Consider the following 19585-nt stretch of genomic DNA (forward strand, 5'->3'; position numbering starts at 1 on the left):
GAAATCTCTGTTCACCATGAGTCTACTTTCTACAGGGGAGATGTGGGAGACCTGGCAAGAAATAAGACATAAAAGACTTAAAAATATATACAATATATAATAACATATGTTACATGAGATAGGAATGGCTACTGGCTAGGACATGTGAAATGTTTAGGTGGGGAATGTGGAAACTGAGACATAACCCAATTGCAGTTGAATGTATGACTCTGGAGTTCAGGCAAAAGATCTCGGCTGGGGAGATATGTTTAGAAGACATCATTCACTCATTCGTTCACTCATTCACTCATTCATTCATTCACTTAGTAAATGTTTATTGAGCATGCTCTATGTGCCAAGCACTGTGCTGGGCTGTAGACTACACAGTTTCTGCTCCATGCAACTCCAGTTCAGATTTAGCAAAGGTTGTAATTAGCTCCATGGAAAGAGGAGAGGAGATGGGGAGGGCCCAAAATGGGCCCTGCTGACCCCTAATGTGTAAGAGAGGGCAGAGGAGAAGACCTTGGAAAAAGAGACCGGGGCCAGGTGCGGTGGCTCATGTTTGTAATCCTAGCACTTTGGGAGGCCGAGGCAGGTGAATCACAAGATCAGGAGCTCAAGACCAGCGTGGCCAACGTGGTGAAACCCTGTCTCTACTAAAAATACAAAAAAATTACCCAGGCCTGGTGCCAGGCGCCTGTAATCCCAGCCACTCGGGAGGCTGAGACAGGTGAATCACTTGAACCTGGGAGGCGGAGGTTGCAGTGAGCTGAGATCGCGCCACTGCACTCCAGCCTGGGTGACAGGGCAAGACTCTGCCTCAAAAAAAAAAAAAAAAAAAAAAAGAAAAAGAAAAAGAAAAAAGAAAAGAAAAAGAAAAAGAGACTGGACAGGAGCAAACAGCCAGTGTCAGAGAACCAAGAGGGGCCGAGTTTCAGGAGTGAGGGAGAGGCTAGTGCCACAGAGCGGTACGGATTGAAACTGAGACTTGGCTTGGATGGTGGAGCTGGCTTCAGTACAAGTAGTTTCATAGCAGAGTCGGGCCAACTCTGCACAGAGAGGGTTGAGGAGTGGGTGCAGAGGAAGGAAGTGGAGCCCAAGAGAGGAGACAGCTTTTGAACACAAGCACTGTGGCTGGGGGAGAGAAGGCGAGAGAGAGAAATAGTAGGCGGGGGCGGAGGGAAGCTTGGGCTGTTTGAAGATGGAAAGACTTGAGTAGATGTGCATGGCGATGAGGAAAGGCCAGCAGAGGGAGGCAGGTGAAGACAGGGGAGTGATGGTGTTTTAGGGTCCAGAAGGAGAAGAGAGCTCAGCCTGGGAGAGAGGGAATGACCCCACATCAGGATCAGGAATGGCTACATCATTAGAGGGGCACTGTGCAAAATAAAAATGCAGATCTTCTTATTCAAAAAGGGCTGATAATTTGGCTGGGCACGGTAGCTCACGCCTGTAATCCCAGCACTTTGGGAGGCCGAAGCGTGCGGATCACTTGAGTCCAGGAGTTTGAGACCAGCCTGGCCAACATGGCGAAACCCTGTCTCTACTAAAAATAAAAAATTAGTCGGGCCTGGTGGCTCGTGCCTGTAATCCCAACTGAGACAGGAGAATCACTTGAACCCGGGAGGCAGAGGTTGCAGTGAGCTGAGATTGAGCCACTGCACTCCAGGCTGGGGGACAAGAGCGAGACTCCGTCTCAAAAACAAAACAAAACAAAACAAAAGAGCTGAGAATTCAAGATGGTCACCCTTGGATTAGGAGTGGGCCGAGTTGTGCCCTCTGGCTGCCCAGCAGATACCCCTGGGGTAGGAATGACTGTCACCATGCTCCAACCCAAGGTCCCATGAGGTGAGCTACTGACCTTGATCATCCTTTGCACCTGTGCCCAGGCCTCCTCCAGGGACAGAAGGCAGCAATGGCCGTGGATGGTGGTGGAAGGGAGAGGATGAGTAGGGCCTGGTGTGCCAGGGACAGAGCAGCAGGTGGCCAGGAGCCTGTCCCAGGGAAGCAGGCAGGTGGTGGGACCATGTGTGAGCTAAGGATCCAAGCCCTCAGTGGGTGGTCCTTAGTCCCACCGAACCCCCCTACAAAATACAACTTCAGAGATAAAATTTTTAAGAATTTCTTTTCTCTTTTTTTTTTTTTTTTGTTGAGACAGAGTCTCGCTCTGTTGCCCAGGCTGGAGTGCAGTGGCACAATCTCAGCTCACTGCAACCTCCACCTCCCTGGTTCAAGTGATTCTCCTGCCTCAGCCTCCCTGAGTAGCTGGGATTACAGGCATGTACCACCATGCTTGGCTAATTTTTGTATTTTTAGTAGACATGGGATTTCACCATATTGCCCAGGCCAGACTCAAACTCTTGACTTTGAGTGATCTGCCCACCTTGGCCTCCAAAAGTGCTAGGATTACAGGTGTGGGCCACTGTGCCTGGCCAAGAATTTCAAAATGGGGACTTCAGAGCATGACACTGAAGAGTAGGTGTCCTCTGAGCATGGGGGTATGGGCTGCTGTCTGGTCCACAGCTGTGGAGCCGGCCTGCCCTGCGTCCACTGTAACAAGAGAGGGTGGATGCCGATACGGAATGGGCAGGAATTTGGCAGGATCCTCAGGAAGTGAAGATTGAGTGCCAATACAGAGGGAGAGGATGGGGATTGGGGAAGGAGCTTGAGGAAGAGTCCAGAGCCTAAAGTTGGATGCATGAATGCACCTGCGCGTACATTTCCCATTGCTTCTCTGACAAATTTCCACAAGTTTAGTGGCCTAAAACTGAAATTTATGATCTTGCCATTTCAGAGGTCAGAAGTCTGAAACTGGTCTCACTGAGCTCAAAATCAGGGTCTCAGCAAGGCCGTGTTCATTCAGGAAACTCTAGGGAAGTCTGTTCCTTGACTTTTCCAGTTTCAAGTGGCCACCTGCATTCCTTGGCCCATGGCCCTTTCCTCCATCTTCAAGGCCAGAAGCATAATATCTTGAAGTCTCCCTCTGACTTGGCTTCTCCTGCATCTCTCACTTATGAAGATCCTTGAGATTATTTTGGGTCTGTCTGGATAATTTAGGATAATCTCCCTCTACATCTCAGGGTCAGTTGATTAGCAATCTTGCTTCCATCTGCAACCTTAATCCCCCCTTGCCATGTAATGTAACATGTTCACAGGTTCTGGGGATTGGGACATGGACATCTTGAGGGGTTCATTATTGTACCTACTACAATTTTTAAGGTTGCTTTACGACTGCAAAAGAAAACTCACAGTAGTTTAAAGAAAAGCACACTTACAGTTTATTTAAGAATTTAAGGTTGGTTTGATCACTTGGTGATGTAATCAAAGATCCAGGCAGGCCTTTTTCTTCTTCCACTGTGCCATATTCAAAATGCTTCCTCTCATCTCCAGGCTTGTCTCCTCATGATTGCAAGGTGGCTGCCAAAGCACCATCCAAAGCAGAAAGGAAGGTGGAAAAGGGGCCTTCTCCTCCATGCTGCTCTTTTTGATTAGGAAGGAGAATTGCTGGCTTGCTCTGTGGTTCCATGGCAGAGAGGAAGGTCAGGCAGCCCAGCTATGTTGACCAACTCAAGCTAAATTTGCTGCTAGAAATCAGGAAATCATGGATGATGGTGGAAGGGGGAGGATGAGTAGGGCCTCATGTGCCCAGGGCAGAGCGGCAGGTGGCCAAGATCCTGTCCTAGTAAATGCCAGTTCCTGGGTGGGATCACACTAAGGTGGGTCATCAGTATATAGGAGTGATGGGTCAGGGTGGCCAGAATCAGAGGTCAGTCTATGGCTGGGATCAAAGATCCGTCTGTGGTGAGGGTCAGGGATCAACATGTGGCTGGGGCCAGCCTGCAACCAGGATCATGAGTAAGTCAGTAACATGGGTCGGAACTCAGTTCCTGGCTTGAATCAGAGCTATTCTGTGGTGGAGGACAGGAGGTGGACTGTGGCCAGGATCAGAAGTCAGTCTGTGGCTGGGTCAGGGGTCATTCTGTGGTTGGAGTCAGATATCATAATGGAGTTGGGATCAATCAGTTTAGTCTTCTCTCTCTGTCTTTCTGCATCTCTGCTTCTCTCTGTCTCATTCTCCTTTGCTGTAAAAATCTGTTGGAAGCTCAGCAACTTGGGTCCATGGAGAAGAGAGAAGTTGAGTCTGGGCAAGGTCCTATAAGTCCTGGTATGGAAGAACGTAAGGGAAAAAGAGAAAAAGTCTCTAGAAAAATGTCAGGAATATAAATATAAATATATACATATAGATATAGATATAGATATGATGAGAAATGAATGATATAAAACCACAATTATGCAAACACTGACTCTGCATGTAAACAACATACAGAAGTGGCACAAACAGATACAAACACAAGTGGGTTGAATGATGGGATTGGGACAATTTTTTGTCCTAGATTACAGTTGCTCCATTCTGCCCTTTTTGTAATAAAGTCAAATTAAATTTAGAATGTCATTATTTCCTCTAATTATGTTTTATACCCTCACCTCCCACAAAATCCACAGACCTATTCAGTGTAATATTAAGAATAATATTAGCAGACCAGGCACAGTGGCCCTTATCTGTAATCCTAGCACTTTGGGAGGCTGAGGTGGATGGATCACTTGAACCCTAGGGGTTTGAGACTAGCCTAGGCAACATAGTGATTCCCTGTTTCTACAAAAAAAATTTTTTTTTAATTAGACAGGATTGATGATGGTGTGTGCCCCTGTGGTCGCAGCTACTTGAGAGCCTGAGGTGGGAGAATCACATGAGCCCAGGTGTTCAAGGCTACAGTGAGCCAGGATTGAGCCACTGTACTCCAGCCTGGGTGACAGAGAAAGATTCTGTCTCAAAAAAAAAAAAAGAAGAGGAAGAGGAAGAAGAATGTTAGCAAATACTTTTAAGGCATTAACAAGTCCCACTTGTTGCCCAGGCTGCAGTGCAGTGGCACGATCTCTGCTCGCTGCAACCTCCACCTCCCAGGTTCAAACGATTCTCCTGCCTCATCCTCCTGAGTAGCTGGGATTACAGGCACCCACCACCATGCCCTGCTACTAATTTTTGTAGTTTTAATAGAGACAGGGTTTCACCATGTTGGCCCGGCTGGTCTCGAATGCCTACCTCAGGCGATCCGCCCGCCTTGGCCTCCCACAGTGCTGGGATTACAGGCGTGAGCCACTGCGCCCAGCTGCAAGCATAGTTCTTCCCAGCTGCAGGCATAGTTCTAAGGGCCTCACAGATACTGACATATTTAATTCTCACAATAGCTACATGAGGCAGATACGATAATGATTCCCATTTTACAGAGGATGAATCAAGCACAGAGAGGTTACACGCTGGTCTGGTGCCACACAGCATATCTAACGGACATTAGGCTCTTTGGTGCTGGGGGAATTTCTGGAAAATGCAGAGATGGAAGAGAGGTGGGCTGGGGGGTGGGTGGGGATCTCCCAGGCCAAGTTTTCTGGGCACAGCCTGGATCTGGAGCTGCTGGGATGGAGCAGGCGCGGATGCTGATGTGGTCACCAGAGGGCAGCAGGGACCAGCGAGATGACCTTCTCTTCGCACCCCTTCCACCCTGGCCGGTGCCCCCGGCTTGTCAACAAACGTCCTGGTGGAAACAGGTGGGATATGGCGGAAGAAATGACACGGTCCTCCCATTACCACAGGCAAGTTAAGCTTGAGAGCAGCCGGGTGTCATCTGGCCTCCACTCACCATGTCATCTGCTGCTCACCCCACCACTGTGGCATGCAGAATACTGCTCTTGTGTGCCTTTTACCAAGGAGGAAATTTAGGCCAAGAGTGGGCAAACACTTCCCATGGTGACACAGCTTGGAATCGGCAAAGGCTGGACCTAACCAGGCAGGGTGAGCGCAGAGCCCTTGTTCCTCTGAGTCTCTGTTCTGAGTGGAACCAGGGAAAACGATGAGCCCATGCTATATACAGGGCGGTTAGTTAGGACTCAGGTTCGAAGCCCGGCTATGTCACAGGGTAACGGCACATCACATCCTGGGCAAGTCCCACGCAGCCTCATCGGCTGCCTCGGAGGATCCAGTGACGTCAGACCTCCTTCGTGGTGGGAGCTCAAACACTTGCTGGGTTTTTTGTTTTTTGTTTTTTTGGTGTTTTGCTTTTTGTTTTATAATTAATAACTTTCGTGGGAAAAATAAAGTCAGAAAGGTTGTTCAACCGGATGTTCATGGAGATACTATGCCTTCAAAAACAAGTACTCATTTTGTGATCGCCCACACAGTGCCAGATGCTGGGGCGGGGATGGGATTTCCGGTGGTTTTTCTTCACTTTCCTCTTTGTACCTTCAGGCTTTCTCTGAATAGGAAAAGGTCTGCACGTGCTGATAGAGTAATCAGAAAAATGCAATAAGCCGCTTTTTGTAAAATTAAAAAAAAAAAAATTAATGCAGACGAACTCACTGCCTTCCTCCCCACTCCTTCCTCCTCCCCACAAATTCTGTGTAAAGGCAGGGCTGAGGGAGTATCCCAAAATCAACATCTCTGGAAGCGCCCCCCTCAAGGGCCCAGGCCACTCAGCCCACTCTGGTGCTGCTACCCAGGGGGCCCCTCCTGCCCTCTGATCCAGCCCCGGGGGCTGCCGGGGAAACTCCCGCAGTTTGGGCCCACGACCCTGGACCCTGCCTACTTCCTGCAGGGCGGGGGCTGGCCTGAGTTGGGCCCACCTGATCCACCAGGTCTTCCCGCCCCTCTGTGGCTTCCCAAAGCCCAGCCAGTTCAGTAATAGGAGCTAAGGCCAACAACTTGGATTTCTTTTGCGTAAGATCCTGGGGAGGGAACCATGAGTCCGGCCTCTATTCTGTGTTGGGCTCCCAGTCCAATTGCATCTCTAGCACTCAAATATATTTTCTATTTTCTTTTTCTTTTTTTTTTTTTTTTTTTTTAGACGGAGTCTCGCTCTGTCGCCCAGGCTGTAGTGCAGTGGCACGATCTCGGCTCCCTGCAAGCTCCGCCTCCCGGGTTTACGCCATTCTCCTGCCTCAGCCTCCCAAGTAGCTGGGACTACAGGCGTCCACCACCACGCCCGGCTAATTTTTTGTATTTTTAGTAGAGACGAGGTTTCACCGTGTTAGTTACCCAGGATGATCCCGATCTCCTGACCTCGTGATCTGCCCGCCTCAGCCTCCCAAAGTGCTGGGATTACAGGCGTGAGCCACCGCGCCCGGCCTATTTTCTATTTTCTGCCTAATTTTTAAATTAGATGTTTCTGAGACAATGCTCAGGCAAAGTGGATTTGAGCCGACATCTGAGTAGGTGTCAGGATGGCATGAGCTGACATATCATGGCGGCTGGGAGCTCTTAGGTCAGACCTGGGTTCAAATCCTGGCTCCAGGATTTCCTAAGCTAATCCTCAACCTCTCTGGACTTGTTTCCTTATCTGTAAAATTGGGATAATCATTGAGCCTGCCAACTAGAGCTGTTTGGAGATGTAAATGACAGTGGCTGGATGGTGCTTAGCATATTGGTTGGCCCTAGATAGATACCTATTTTTATTTTAAATTATTATATTTTATTATAAAGAGCTTTCAGAGGCAAGAAGTCTAGAAGGCTAATTCAGGCTCTGCTATTCTCTGGGTGACTTTGGGCAAATCCCTTTTCCTCTCTAAAACGGTTTCTCCATCTGTAAACTGTGTGATTTGGGCAGCTAAAGGGATAGATTTGGGCTTAGAACAAGGAGGGTTTTTTGTTTTTTTGTTTTTGTTTTTTTTTTCCTGAGACAGGGTCTCCCTCTGTCATCCAAGCTGGAGTGCAATGGCACGATCTCAGCTCACTGCAACCTCCGTGTCCCGGGTTGAAGCAATTCTACCAACTCAGCCTCCTAAGTAGCTGAGATTACAGGCGCCCTGCCACACCTGGCTAATTTTTTTATTTTTTGGTAGAGATGAGGTTTCACCGTGTTGGCCAGGCTGGTCTTGAACTCCTGACCTCAAGCGATCCACCCGCCTCAGTCTCCCAAAGTGCTGGGATTACAGTCGTGAGCCATCATACTTGGTGCAGGGTGTTTCTAACAAATATCAGGCTGCATGTGAGGTAGAGAGCTCCCCATCATTTCCAGTGTATTATGTAGGCTCCTAGAGCAGGAAGGAATCTAAAATGGCCAAGCCTCTCAAGTGTGAAATCAGGGCACCTACTCAGAGACACAAAGTGATACAGACATAGGAGCTTCAGGTTCCCAGTCTGCCCATCTAAGGCCCACACCATCACTCTGCCTGCCTGGTATGTGAAGTGCAGATCACTAGAGAGAGCCTGGGTGATGGAGACACTGTCTGGATTCCCCTATAGGTCTGTTGCTAACTAGCTGTGTGACCTTGGCAAAGTGTATCAGCCACTGTCGGTGTCCTGTCCACGTCTCCTTGCTGTGCCAGAATCTCTCAACACCTCCAACTCTCAGTTCAATAATTTTTTTTTTTTTTTTCTGGAGTAGCTGGAAGTGCTGGAGAATTAACACTCCTAGAAGCAGCTCTCAGCCAAACACAGATGGGAGCTGGTGGACAAATACCCCAGCTCCCACCCCTTTGCAGGCATAACTGGGCATGTGCCGTGCATGGTCTTCCAGACATCCCCGGCAGGTGTCAGTTGCCCATGCTGGTAATCTGTTGGATAACTCACCCTTTTGTCAGAGGTTTATTTAAACCGGAGCAACTCCATCTTGAATAGGGGCTGGGTAGAATGAGGCTGAGACCTACTAGGCTGCATTCCTGGGAGGTTAAGGCATTCTTAGTGATAGAATGAGATAGGAGGTCATCACAGATACAGATCATAAAGACCTTGCTGATAAAACAGGTTGCAGTAGAGAAGTCAGCTCTAACCCACCAAAACCAAGATGGCAACAAGAGTGACCTCTGGTCATCCTCACTGCTACACTCCCACCAGCGCCATGACAGTTTACAAATGCCATGGCAACATCAGGAATTTACCTTACATGGTCTAAAAAGGGGAGGCTTGAATAATCCACCCCTTGTTTGGAATATAATTAAGAGATAACCGTAAAAATAGGCAGCCAGTAACCCTCGGGGCTGCTCTGTCTATGGAGTAGCCATTCTTTTATTCCTTTACTTTCCTCATAAACTTGCTTTCACTGACTCCATGGACTCGCCCTGAAATCTTTCTTGCGTGAGACCCAAGAACCCTCTTTTGGGGTCTGCATCTGGACTCCTTTCAGGTAACACTTTCTTGGTTCGTGCCCTTCCCTGCCTCAGTTTCCCACTACCTTTGCACAGTTTCCTGGGATTACTTCCTAAATCAACTCTTTGAATCCTTGTCTGGGGAACCCAAACACAGATGGCAAGTTTTTTAACCCCCTGCATCCTGGTTCCTCTGCATGGGTGAATTCCAGGAGTTATTAGAGACACGACACCCACAGCAGTGTCTGGCAGTATGTCTGGTTAATACATACAAAATAAAGAGACAAAGAAACTTTATTTATACAAAACTCCACCCCTTCTGTTCCACTCTCCTCAGCAAACACAGACAACAGGTGATGAAACTACCTTTAAAACACACAGATGAGCATTACTCAAGCCAAGGTCCCCGCCTTCCCTAGCACCTGAGGTCTGGGCCAACGTGCAGGGTAACCGGTGCCTTATGCCTGCTGCCTGGATTGCTCGGCCCACAGGGTAGCTGAGCATATTCATTCTGGGGGTCCCATGCATGTGAGGAGCCCCCAGCCATACAGCTGTGCATGGGTATTTGGCAGCAAATTGTCCCTGCTCTAGTCATCGCAATTTTTCATGTCCTCTGCTGCTCCCCTTAACCGAACACCCCTTGACAGCCGGGATTCTGCCTCTAGCATCAACCTAAGGAAGCTCTGTTCAATGAAAGAGCACCTCTAGGCAATGACCACCTTCCCTGAACTGCAATTTCTCATCGATTTCCCAAGGCCGCCCAAGTCATTCCCTTGATGGCTGTGTTAGTTTCTAGGCTCAGCCTCTAGTTCAGTGAGACAGAGGCAGGTGGGCCTCTATGTGGGCCATGGTGATTTGGCGGGCAAAACATGCCCTGGGCAGGTACCACAGGGACAGTCTGCTACAGAAGTTGTGGATGGAGCAGCCAACAACTTGTTCACAAGTCGAGGTGCCCAAGGATCTCAGTTTTCCTGCAGGGGCCTGCCGTGGGGCACAGCGACCCAGTGCCCTCTCCTCTCATTGGATGTGGCGAGCCCAGCCCAATGCTGGGCGGAGTCCAGTCTCTGCAACCCAGCGTTAGGCCAATGTCAGTGGAACCTAACACCTTCATACCACATTTCTTCAAGTCTTTTGGAAATCTGCCAGCCTGGCTGCCTTCCAAGAGGTGGCATTTCCCAGGCATGGATAAGCCCTAGTCCTTATCTGCAGACCTCAGCAACAAGAGGGCACGCACCTAAGAGACCCTCATGCATGTGGGACCCACGGAGACAAAGTTCACCATCTGGGGAGTCTGGCTTGAGCTCTGAGCACTGCCAGGGGCAGGATGGAAGCACAATGAGGATTTACTCTTCTCTGAGATGCCCGAGGGTGCCAGGGAGGCCGGACAGAGGCTGGCCTCCAGTGGAACCCCACCTAGACAGGGGTCTGGGGCCCTCAGGGGGGTTGTAGGGGGCGAGGACCTGTCTCCACAGCAGCAGCCACAGCAGGGACTGGCCACGACAGGGGCCTGGCCACCATCCTCCTGGCCATGACACTGCTTCAGGTGGCCGCACAGGTGGCAGGTGAGGGCTGAGTAGACGATGCCACTGCCCAGGCTATCCCCAAGGGGGTCTGTGGCCTGCTCCGGGGGGAGTGGGGGCTTCTGCATGTCCTCTACTTTTTCCCCTGGTTCCAGACCCAGGTGCTCTGGGGAGCTGCTTGGGAGGTGTGAGCTCTGCGGGCTGTGAGGTGGCTCCCTGTCCAGTCCAAAGGTGAACAAGGGGACAGGGACTGGGGCAGGGTCCCCGGGGCAGCCAGGAGTGAGGTCTTGGAAAGGCTTATACCCCTCTTCCCCACTGCTAGCTCCAAATCCACATTCCCCCGGGGACACGGCACTGCTGGCAAGCAGGCTCGAGAAGGCCTTGTACCCAGCCTCTCCCGGGGGACCCAAGCCCGCCACCGCACTGGCCTGGATGCCACCCTGCTGCACCGCATGTACAAACTCCCGATAGCCACTGGTGGGGGCCGAGGCGGGGGCTGCAGCCGCCCCGTGCTGGAGGACATTCCGACGGAGGATCTGCTCCCAGGTTTCTGGCTCAGCTGGGGCCACAGTGGTTGGCTCAGAGAGCTGGGGGGCACAGGGCATCTCAGGGTCCACTTCCTCCAGATGTCTGGCCAGCAGCGGGTCTGGACCCAGCTCTCTGGGACATGGGGACTGGCTCAGGGAGTTGCTGAAGCTGCGGTAAGCAGGGTTGCTTGAGATGACGAGGGGCATCTCTGTGCAAGTCGGGTTGTCTGGGCTCTGCGTTGGGCTGGCAGGAGGACTCGGCTCCTGGTGGAGAGGCTGCTCCTTGCCCCAGGGAGGCACCTCCTTGGGCCCTGCACTTGGGAACTCATCCCAGGGCACGTGAGCACTCGTGCTTCCCAAAGGTGGAAGAAGGCACGACTCCCCCATGTCCTGCTGGCAAAAGCCCCCATTCTCCCCTCCGAGCAGGTCCAGGAACAGGCTCTCTGTTAGCCGGGCCACAATACCCTCCCTTCCCTCCTGGAAGTCATCCCTGTTGCTCTCAGATGATGCACAGAAGCTCTCTTTTTCTTCCTCTACCTCCTCCTCCTCCTTACACTCCACTGGAGCCTCAAACAACTCCACGCATCGCACCACGCTGATGCTCTCTGGCCAGAGGACTGTCTTGCTGATCTCCACCGGGCACCATGCTGATTTTCCGGAGCCCCGGAAAGGCAGATCTTTGACAGCCTTGTGGGGATCCTCATCCCTTTTCATGTTGTGCTCCAGAAAACAGGGCAAGAGCTTGGTAAGACAATTCTTCCAGTATCTGCAAAAGCAAAGTTTGGTCAGGGTTCAGTTTTGATACTTGAAAAACTCCTATTCATTCTTCAAAGCCCAGCCTGAAATCACCATGTCCTGATGGCCGTCTACTGCAGACATGCCTTTTAATGTTATAATCAGTAATTGATCAGTCTATATTGCTAGAATGGGAAATGAGGGTAGGGCCTGTGTCTTTGGGATTTCAGGAACCCAGCACATGTCCTGGCACCAAACACAAGCTCAGATCTGTTGAATAAGATAAAGTCTTTATGGATGATTATAATTAAAAGCAACACCATATCCCAAGCCATGACCAATTAGAATGGATATGGAAGCCAGATGCAGGGGCTCACGCCTGTAATCCCAGCACTTTAGGAGGCTGAGGCGGGAGGATCACTTGAGCTCAGGAGCTTGAGAACAGCCTGGGCAACAGAGCCCAGGCTGTCTCAAACATCTCTACAAAAATAAAAAAAAAAAATGAAAAATTAGCGGGCATGTTGGTATATTACTTTAGTCCCAGCTACTCAGGAGACTGAGGCCAGAGAATCACTTGAGCCCAGGAGTTTGAGGCTGCGGTGAATCACTGCATCCAGCCTAAGGGACAGAGCAAGACCCTGTGTCACAAAAAAAAAAAAAAAAAAAAAAAAGATGCAGGGTCCTAGGGTTGAAGAAGCATCCTGGACCCCCTTTAGTGTCTGGAGTGTGGAAAGGTCCAGCAGGCCCCAGGGAGGAAGCTAAGGAGGCCACAGTGGCGGGGCAACACAGCGAGAGCTTGTCTTTACAAAAACTTTTTTTATTATTATTATTTTTTTTGAGACTAGAGTCTCATTCTGTCACCCAGGCTGGAGTGCAATGGCACAATCTCCGCTCACTGCAACCTCCACCTCCTGGGTTCAAGTGATTCTCATGCCTCAGCCTCCTGAGTAGCTGCAATTACAGGCAAAAACCTTTTAAAATAGCCAGGCGTGGTAATGTACGTCTGTAGTATCAGCTACTCAGGAGGCTAAGGAGGGAGGATCATTTGAGCCCAGGAGTTTGAAGCTGCAGTGAGCTATGACTGCACCACTGCACACCAGCCTGGGCAACAGAGTGAGATCCTGTATATTTAAAAAAAAAAAGTGGGGGAGTGTTCAGGATAGTGGCTATTTGCCAACAAGTATACAATTAGGTCAGGATTTTAACAACAGGCACGTCTGCTCTGATTGTTAACTATAACAGCACTCCCGAGGGGCTTCACCATGTACCTGACACACCAGTGAAACTCAGGGGGCTTGGCCAGCACTCCACGTTTCCAAAACACCCCTCCTCCTGCCGTCCCCTGAAGCCTAATGTCACAGGGCAATTACCGAATGCCGGGGGAGAGAAGGCAGACATAGAGCTAGGGGCTTGCCTCTCCAACTCTATCACCTTCCCAATGCATGCAGGCTGTGACCTAAGTTCAGATACATACGGGCACTTGGCTGCTTCCTGGCCTCGGGATCGCTTCTCCCACGGTGACTCCTAAAATACAGAGACAGCCAATGAAAGAGCAGAGTGGCCTTGCAGCCCGGCCTGCAGTACAGCAATGCTCAGGAAGGGGCGCAAGCCTCAACATCACACAGGTCGGAAGTCCAACGGGTCACTTACGCTTTCTGAGCCTCAGATTCCTGGGAATTAATGACATTGTCCTAATATTCACAGGGACTGTGGTCGATGGCAAAAGTGGCCACAGAGGAGTGCTCTGAATCTCCTCCCATCCCTTGAATCTACTCTGGCCCTGGGACTTGCTTGGACCCATAGAATGTGATGGAAGTGACATCGTGCCAGTTCTGTGCCTGGGCCTCAAGAAGCCTTGGGATTTCCCACCCTTGAAAACCGAGCCACTCTGTGAACAAGCCTGGGCCGGCCTGCTGGAGGGTGGGAGGCACATGGCTCACGCATCTGCACTGTCCCAGGTAAAAGTCAGCCAACTAGGCTGGGTGTGGTGGCTCACGCCTGTAATCCCAGCACCTTGGGAGGCCGAGGCAGGTGGATCACCTGACATCAGGAGTTTGAGACCAGCCTGACCAACATGGAGAAATCCCGTCTCTATTAAAAATACAAAATTAGCCTGGCATGGTGGTGCCTGCCTGTAATCCCAGCTACTCGGGAGGCCGAAGCAAGAGAATCGCTTGAACCAGGGAGGCGGAGGTTGCGGTGAGCCAAGATCATGCCATTGCACTCCTGCCTGGGCAATAAGTGCAAAACTCCGTCTCAGAAAAAGAAAAAAAAAAAAACCCAACTGCCGGACACGGAGGGAGGCCACTGAGGGAGGCCACGGAGGGAGGCCAGCTCAATCCAGATCTACCTAGCCCAGCCTCCCCCGCCACCCTCACTGCTGAGCCCAGCCCCAAATGCCAGCCTGCAGAAGCATGAGCTAAATAAAGTTGATGTTGTAACTCTCTACATTTCAGGGTCATTTGTTACACAGCAAACATTAATGAATACATAAATGGCACTTGGTATTTGCAAGAGGCTGGAATATGCACTTTATATGTATTGTCTCAATAAATTCCAATATCTGCCCTACCGGGTAAACACTGTTATAACCCACAAGAGGAAACTGAGGCTCAGAGAATTAAGCAACTTGCTCAAGTCCACACTGCCAGTGAGTGGCAGAGTCAGAAATCAAAGCCAACACCACCAGATTCCAGAGTCCCTGGGAAAGCAAGGACCCTCAGACCTTCTCTTCTAGACAGGACCTGTATTCCCCATTTCTCCTTCCTAGAGAACTCCAATCTTGTTCAGGCAAACCCCACCCACTCACCCACAGGACCATGGCCTTGGGGAAGCTGACTCCACCCCTGGCTCAGGGGTGGGATACATTTCAGGCCAACGAGAACCCGGAAGGGATTTGCTGGTGCTGTGGGGGCAGTTTCCTATGCTTAAGAGGAAGACACTGAAAGCCTGTCACCCTCTCCGTCCTCCTCTCCTTCTGGCCTCTAGCCCTGGTACTGGCACCTCCCCAGGGAATGACACAGTGATGATGACCCAAGGGTCATTCTCCCAAGGGGAGGGAAAAAAACAGGAAACTGACCTCAGAGGAGCCCACCCCAGGCTGGGATTGCCAAGGGGAAGGGCGGGAAAGCCTCTGGTCTCCTGATGACCTCCTTCGGCTTCTGCCTCTGTCTGCCCTGCAACCCTCCTGACTGTCCATTTGCCATTCCAGAAGCCAATGAATGTCCTTAACAGCCCAGGTGTTCTGGACCACACTTCTTCCTGTACGCAGTCCCACATATCCTCACCCACGCCCGCTCCTACCTGAGCATCCTGGATTATTATAGCCACGAGGTGGCTGCGGGCTGGGTTGGGAATCTGGTCCCACCATGCTTTCTTGATCCTGAAAAACAAAAGGAAAAGGTGTTGATCTCTGAATTACTGACAGGTGAATGCTCCTCCCATAAAAACGGTCGTTATCACCAATATTTATTTGGCATCAGAAATCAGGCTGGTTAGTTTCTGGAGGTCAAACCACTGACTCCTTACTCTAATGTGGTGACATGGATTCTATTGCTAACCCTGTTCTACAGATGAGGAGAGTGAGGCCCAAGAAGGTGGAGTGACAGCTGGTAGGTGGCAGAGCCAGGTTCACACTCCCGCATTCTGTTACCCAGAGCAGAGCTCCTGATGAGGCCACCTGTGTCCTCAGTGGGAACAAGACCCCAGGGGATTAGGAAAGACTCAAACTGCAGAGAGAGGATTCTAGGTTCCCCTCAACAATCCCTTTTTCAGAGCAGCTGAGGGCAAATGACCAGGGAGTGGCCTGGGATGGGCTGGGAAGCTGGGGGATCTACAGAGAAACACCCCCCTTCTCTCTTCCTGGCCTGCCTGGGGCCATGGTGCATCATCCCTGCGAGGTAAGATCCTCAGACCGCTTCTGAATTAGCCTCTGCCCACGGTTTCAGTCAACACGTATTTATTGAGCACCTTCTATGTTTGACTCACTGTGCCCGGCCCCGAGGCCACAACAGTGAACGAAACAAAGATGCCTGCCTTGGTGAAACTGACCTTCAAGAGGGACAGATGGATGATAAATGGAGGCAGAAATGCTTATATGAGGCCAGGCATGGTGGCTCACGCCTGTAATCCCAGCATTTTGGGAGGCCGAGGCAGGTGGATCACCTGAAGTTCGACACCAGCCTGGCCAACATAGTGAAACCCCGTCTCTACTAAAAATACAAAACTTAGCCAGGCATGGTGGCACGCACTTGTAATCCTAGCTACTCAGGAGGCTGAGGGAGGAGAATCCCTTGAACCCAGGAGGCAGAGGTTGCAGTGAGCCGAGATCACGCCACTGCACTCCAGCCTGGGTGACAGAGTGAGACTCCATCTCAAAAAAAAGAGAAAGAAAGAAAGAAATGCTTATATGAGGTCAATCTTCATGGCAATAAGTGCCATGAATAAAGATAAAGGGGTAGAAGTTCAAGACCAGCCTGGGCTACATAAGTGACAGCCAGTCTCTACAAAATGTAAGAAAATTGGCCAGGCACAATGGCTCATGCCTGTAATCCAGCACCTTGGGAGGCTGAGGCAGGTGGATCACTTGAGGTCAGGAATTCAAGACCGTCCTGGCCAACATGGTGAAACCCCATCTCTACTAAAAATGGTAGTGTGGTAGTGCATGCCTGTAATCCCAGCTACTTGGAAGGCTAAGGCAGGATAATTGCTTGAACCCAGGAGGCGGAGGTTGCAGTGAGTTGAGATCACACCGCTGCACTCCAGCTTGGCCTTTGAGACTCCATCTCAAAAAATAAAATAAAATAAAATAATAAAATAAAAAATAAAATAAAATAAAGAAAATTAGCCAGGCCTGGTGGCACACGCCTGTTGTCCCAGCTACTCTGGAAGTTGAAATGGGAGGATCCCTTTAGCCCAGGAATTGGAGGCTGCAGTGAGCCATAACCATGCCACTGCACTCCAGCCTGGGTAACAGTGTGAGACCCTGTCTACAAAACAGAACAAAACAAGAAACCAAAGACAAAGAACAGCAAAGAGGCTGGCATGCTGGGATATGGTGATGGGGAGTGGGAAGAGGTACAGGTGATGGGGAAACTGAGGCTCAGAGCAAGGCAATCAGCCCAAGGTTGCCTGGAGGCATCAGTGACAAGATATGGAGGAGAATTTGCATTCCCTGCCTACCTAGTGTGTGCTGGGCCAAGAGCGGGCACTTTCATCAATCATGTGAATAATCCTCAGCCACCTCTAATCCTGACTTGGTGAGGTTGAGCTTGCTAGTCCCATTTCAGAGATGGGAGGACTGAGGCTCTGAGACACCACGATTCCAAGGGCTGGCAAGAGCTCTCTGGAAACAATGCTCTTTCCACCACCACCTACCAGTCACTCGCCCCTCATCTCATCCCTCAGCCTTTACTGTGATTCGGCCTCTTCTGGCTGATGAAATACGTTCTCACCATCACTCTCAATCTGCAAAGCAGGAACCCCAGGCTCAGGGGTTTCAGCAACTTGTCAGCCACCAGCTACTGAGCTCCAAGGCCAGGATTCAAACCCAGGTCTCCTGACTCCATCAGGGCAATCGTCGCAAATTCCTCTGGCTCCTACCACATACCCCCAAATGGCCCCAATTGCCCAGGCAGCCAGTGTTGTAAGGGGATGTGGGATGACTCTTATCTTGCTTGTCCCTGGGCAGCTCATTCTCCCCAGTCAGGGCCCCCCTCAGATTTTCCCTCCTTGGAGAGCCTTATCCTGGTCCTCCCTTGCAAAGAGCACCCCAGAAGATCTCTGACCTGCACCCTGGTCTAGTGCATTCAGAGTGTGGGTCACTATGGAAAACCATCTGTTCATCATTGATATGTATTCTGTCTCCCCGCTAAGATGCCGGTTTTAGAAATGTGGTGTCCTGGCTGGGCGCAGTGGCTCAGGTCTGTAATCCCAGCACTTTGGGAGGCTGAGGCGGGCAGATCACGAGGTCAAGAGTTCAAGACCAGCCTGACCAACATGGTGAAATCCCGTCTCTACTAAAAATACAAAAAATTAGCCAGGCATGGTGGCATGCACCTGTAATCCCAGCTACTCAGGAGGCTGAGGCAGAAGAATCGCTTGAACCCGGGAGGCGGAGGTTGCTGTTAGCCGAGATCGCGCCACTGCACCAGCCTGGGCAACAGAGCGAGACCCCATCTCAAAAAAAAAAAAAAAAAACAAAAAGCTGGGGTCCTTGTTGATCTCGTTCTCAGCTCCACTCTCAAGGTGTGTAGTAGCTGCTCAATAAATATGTATTATTGAATGAGAGGACTGCAAAGGGGCAGATTGGAGGGGCAAGTCCCTGCCACCCTGCACTCCAGAGGGACCACTCGGCGGCACTGGGCCCAGGACTCACTTGGTGATGCCGACATAGCACAACACGCAGATGACCAGGATGACACTGCATAAGATGCCGACATCCTGCAGGAGGCGCTGCTCGAAGGGCTCCCTGTAGGCTGGAATTGGGAGGGGAAGCCATGAGCTGGAGTCAGCCATGGTACAGCCCGGGCTCCACTTCTCAGAACTGGAGACCCAGGGTCAAGACCCTCCTCCGAGACCCTCCACGATCTGGCCGCCGACCAACCCTCCACCTCATCTCCCCCCACTCTCCCTCTTGCACATTGAGTCCTCGTCACACCGGCCGCCTCATTGCCCCCTGCTCCTCCAAAGCTCAGTGCCACCTCCAGATCTTGCACTTGCTGCTCTTTCTTTCTGGAAGCACAGAAGTCAAATGCACCGACCTAGAAGCCAGATGGCTCCGTGCTGTGTGACGCGGGACAAGTCCCTTACCTTCTCTGTGCCTCAGCATCCTCATCTGTACTATGAGGCTAATGACAGAACTTATTGTGCAGGGCTGTTGCGAGGATTGCATGATGAATCAACAGATAATGCACTCAGAACAGAGTGGCCTGTCCATACCATTAGCTGCCTTCATCTCAACATGGTTGACGACTCCTTGTTCACTTTCATCGTCACATTCTCTGAAAAGTCTTCCCTGACACCCTCCCTACGGTTGCCCTCCCATCGCTCCATCCCCTTCCTCTGCTTTTATTTTCTTCCCAACACTCACTGTCATCCGGATCTGTGTGATTTCTTTCTTTCTTTATATGTCTGCTTTTTGTCTCTCCCCTCCAGAATGTCAGCTCCACAAGAGTGGGGATTTCTGTCTGCTTTGTTCATCGCTGATTCCCCAGTGTCTAGCGCAGGGCTAGCCATGTAGGATGAACTCAGTAACTATTTGCTGAAATAATTGATGAGGGTCCTACACATCGTATCTGTTTCATACAAGCTAATTCCCTTCCCCAGGTCAATGGCAGAGAAGAATCGATTCAAAACTTTCCCAAGCACCTGGTTCTGTGCTGGGCTCTGGAGATACAGCCATGGAGACCCTGCCTACGGAGCTCACAGCCCAGGGTGGGAGACACGTGGCTCAACTGATATCCACAGTGCAGGATGAGCAATGCTGAGAGGGCTGTGCGGTGGCAGGGTCGGGGTACTGCCAGTCGCCATTGCATCCACCACGTTGAAGAATCTTCTTTCATCGAGTTTTCACAACAGCCCTTACTCCTCCCATTATACAGATGGGGAAATTGAAGCAGTCTTCTTCACTCAACAGCTTTTTCCTCTCTCCCTTGTCAGGGAGCCATGACCACCCTAAGGCTTGGGCCAATC

The 19585-nt window shown here is 50.8% G+C and overlaps 1 protein-coding gene across 5 annotated transcripts in view; it reads right to left on the reverse strand.

Annotated features, from left to right (window-relative positions):
* Positions 1–9387: 9387 nt before the first annotated feature.
* Positions 9388–19585, reverse strand: part of IL4R (interleukin 4 receptor) — a 50688-nt gene continuing 40490 nt past the window's right edge. For 4 of the 5 annotated variants that reach the window (XM_025370951.1, XM_025370949.1, XM_025370947.1 and 1 more), the window contains 4 exons: positions 18270–18369; positions 15197–15275; positions 13368–13417; positions 9388–11924 (listed from right to left, as the gene is read on the reverse strand). In XM_025370951.1, the coding sequence (XP_025226736.1) occupies positions 10346–11924; positions 13368–13417; positions 15197–15275; positions 18270–18369 (1808 nt within the window). In that variant the 3' untranslated portion in view covers positions 9388–10345. Of the gene's footprint in view, positions 11925–13161; positions 13243–13367; positions 13418–15196; positions 15276–18269; positions 18370–19585 lie in introns of all 5 variants that reach the window. The other variant, XM_025370946.1, reaches the window with a different exon arrangement.

Source organism: Theropithecus gelada, chromosome 20 (genome assembly GCF_003255815.1).
Source record: "Theropithecus gelada isolate Dixy chromosome 20, Tgel_1.0, whole genome shotgun sequence".
In the NCBI taxonomy this organism is placed as follows: domain Eukaryota; kingdom Metazoa; phylum Chordata; class Mammalia; order Primates; family Cercopithecidae; genus Theropithecus; species Theropithecus gelada.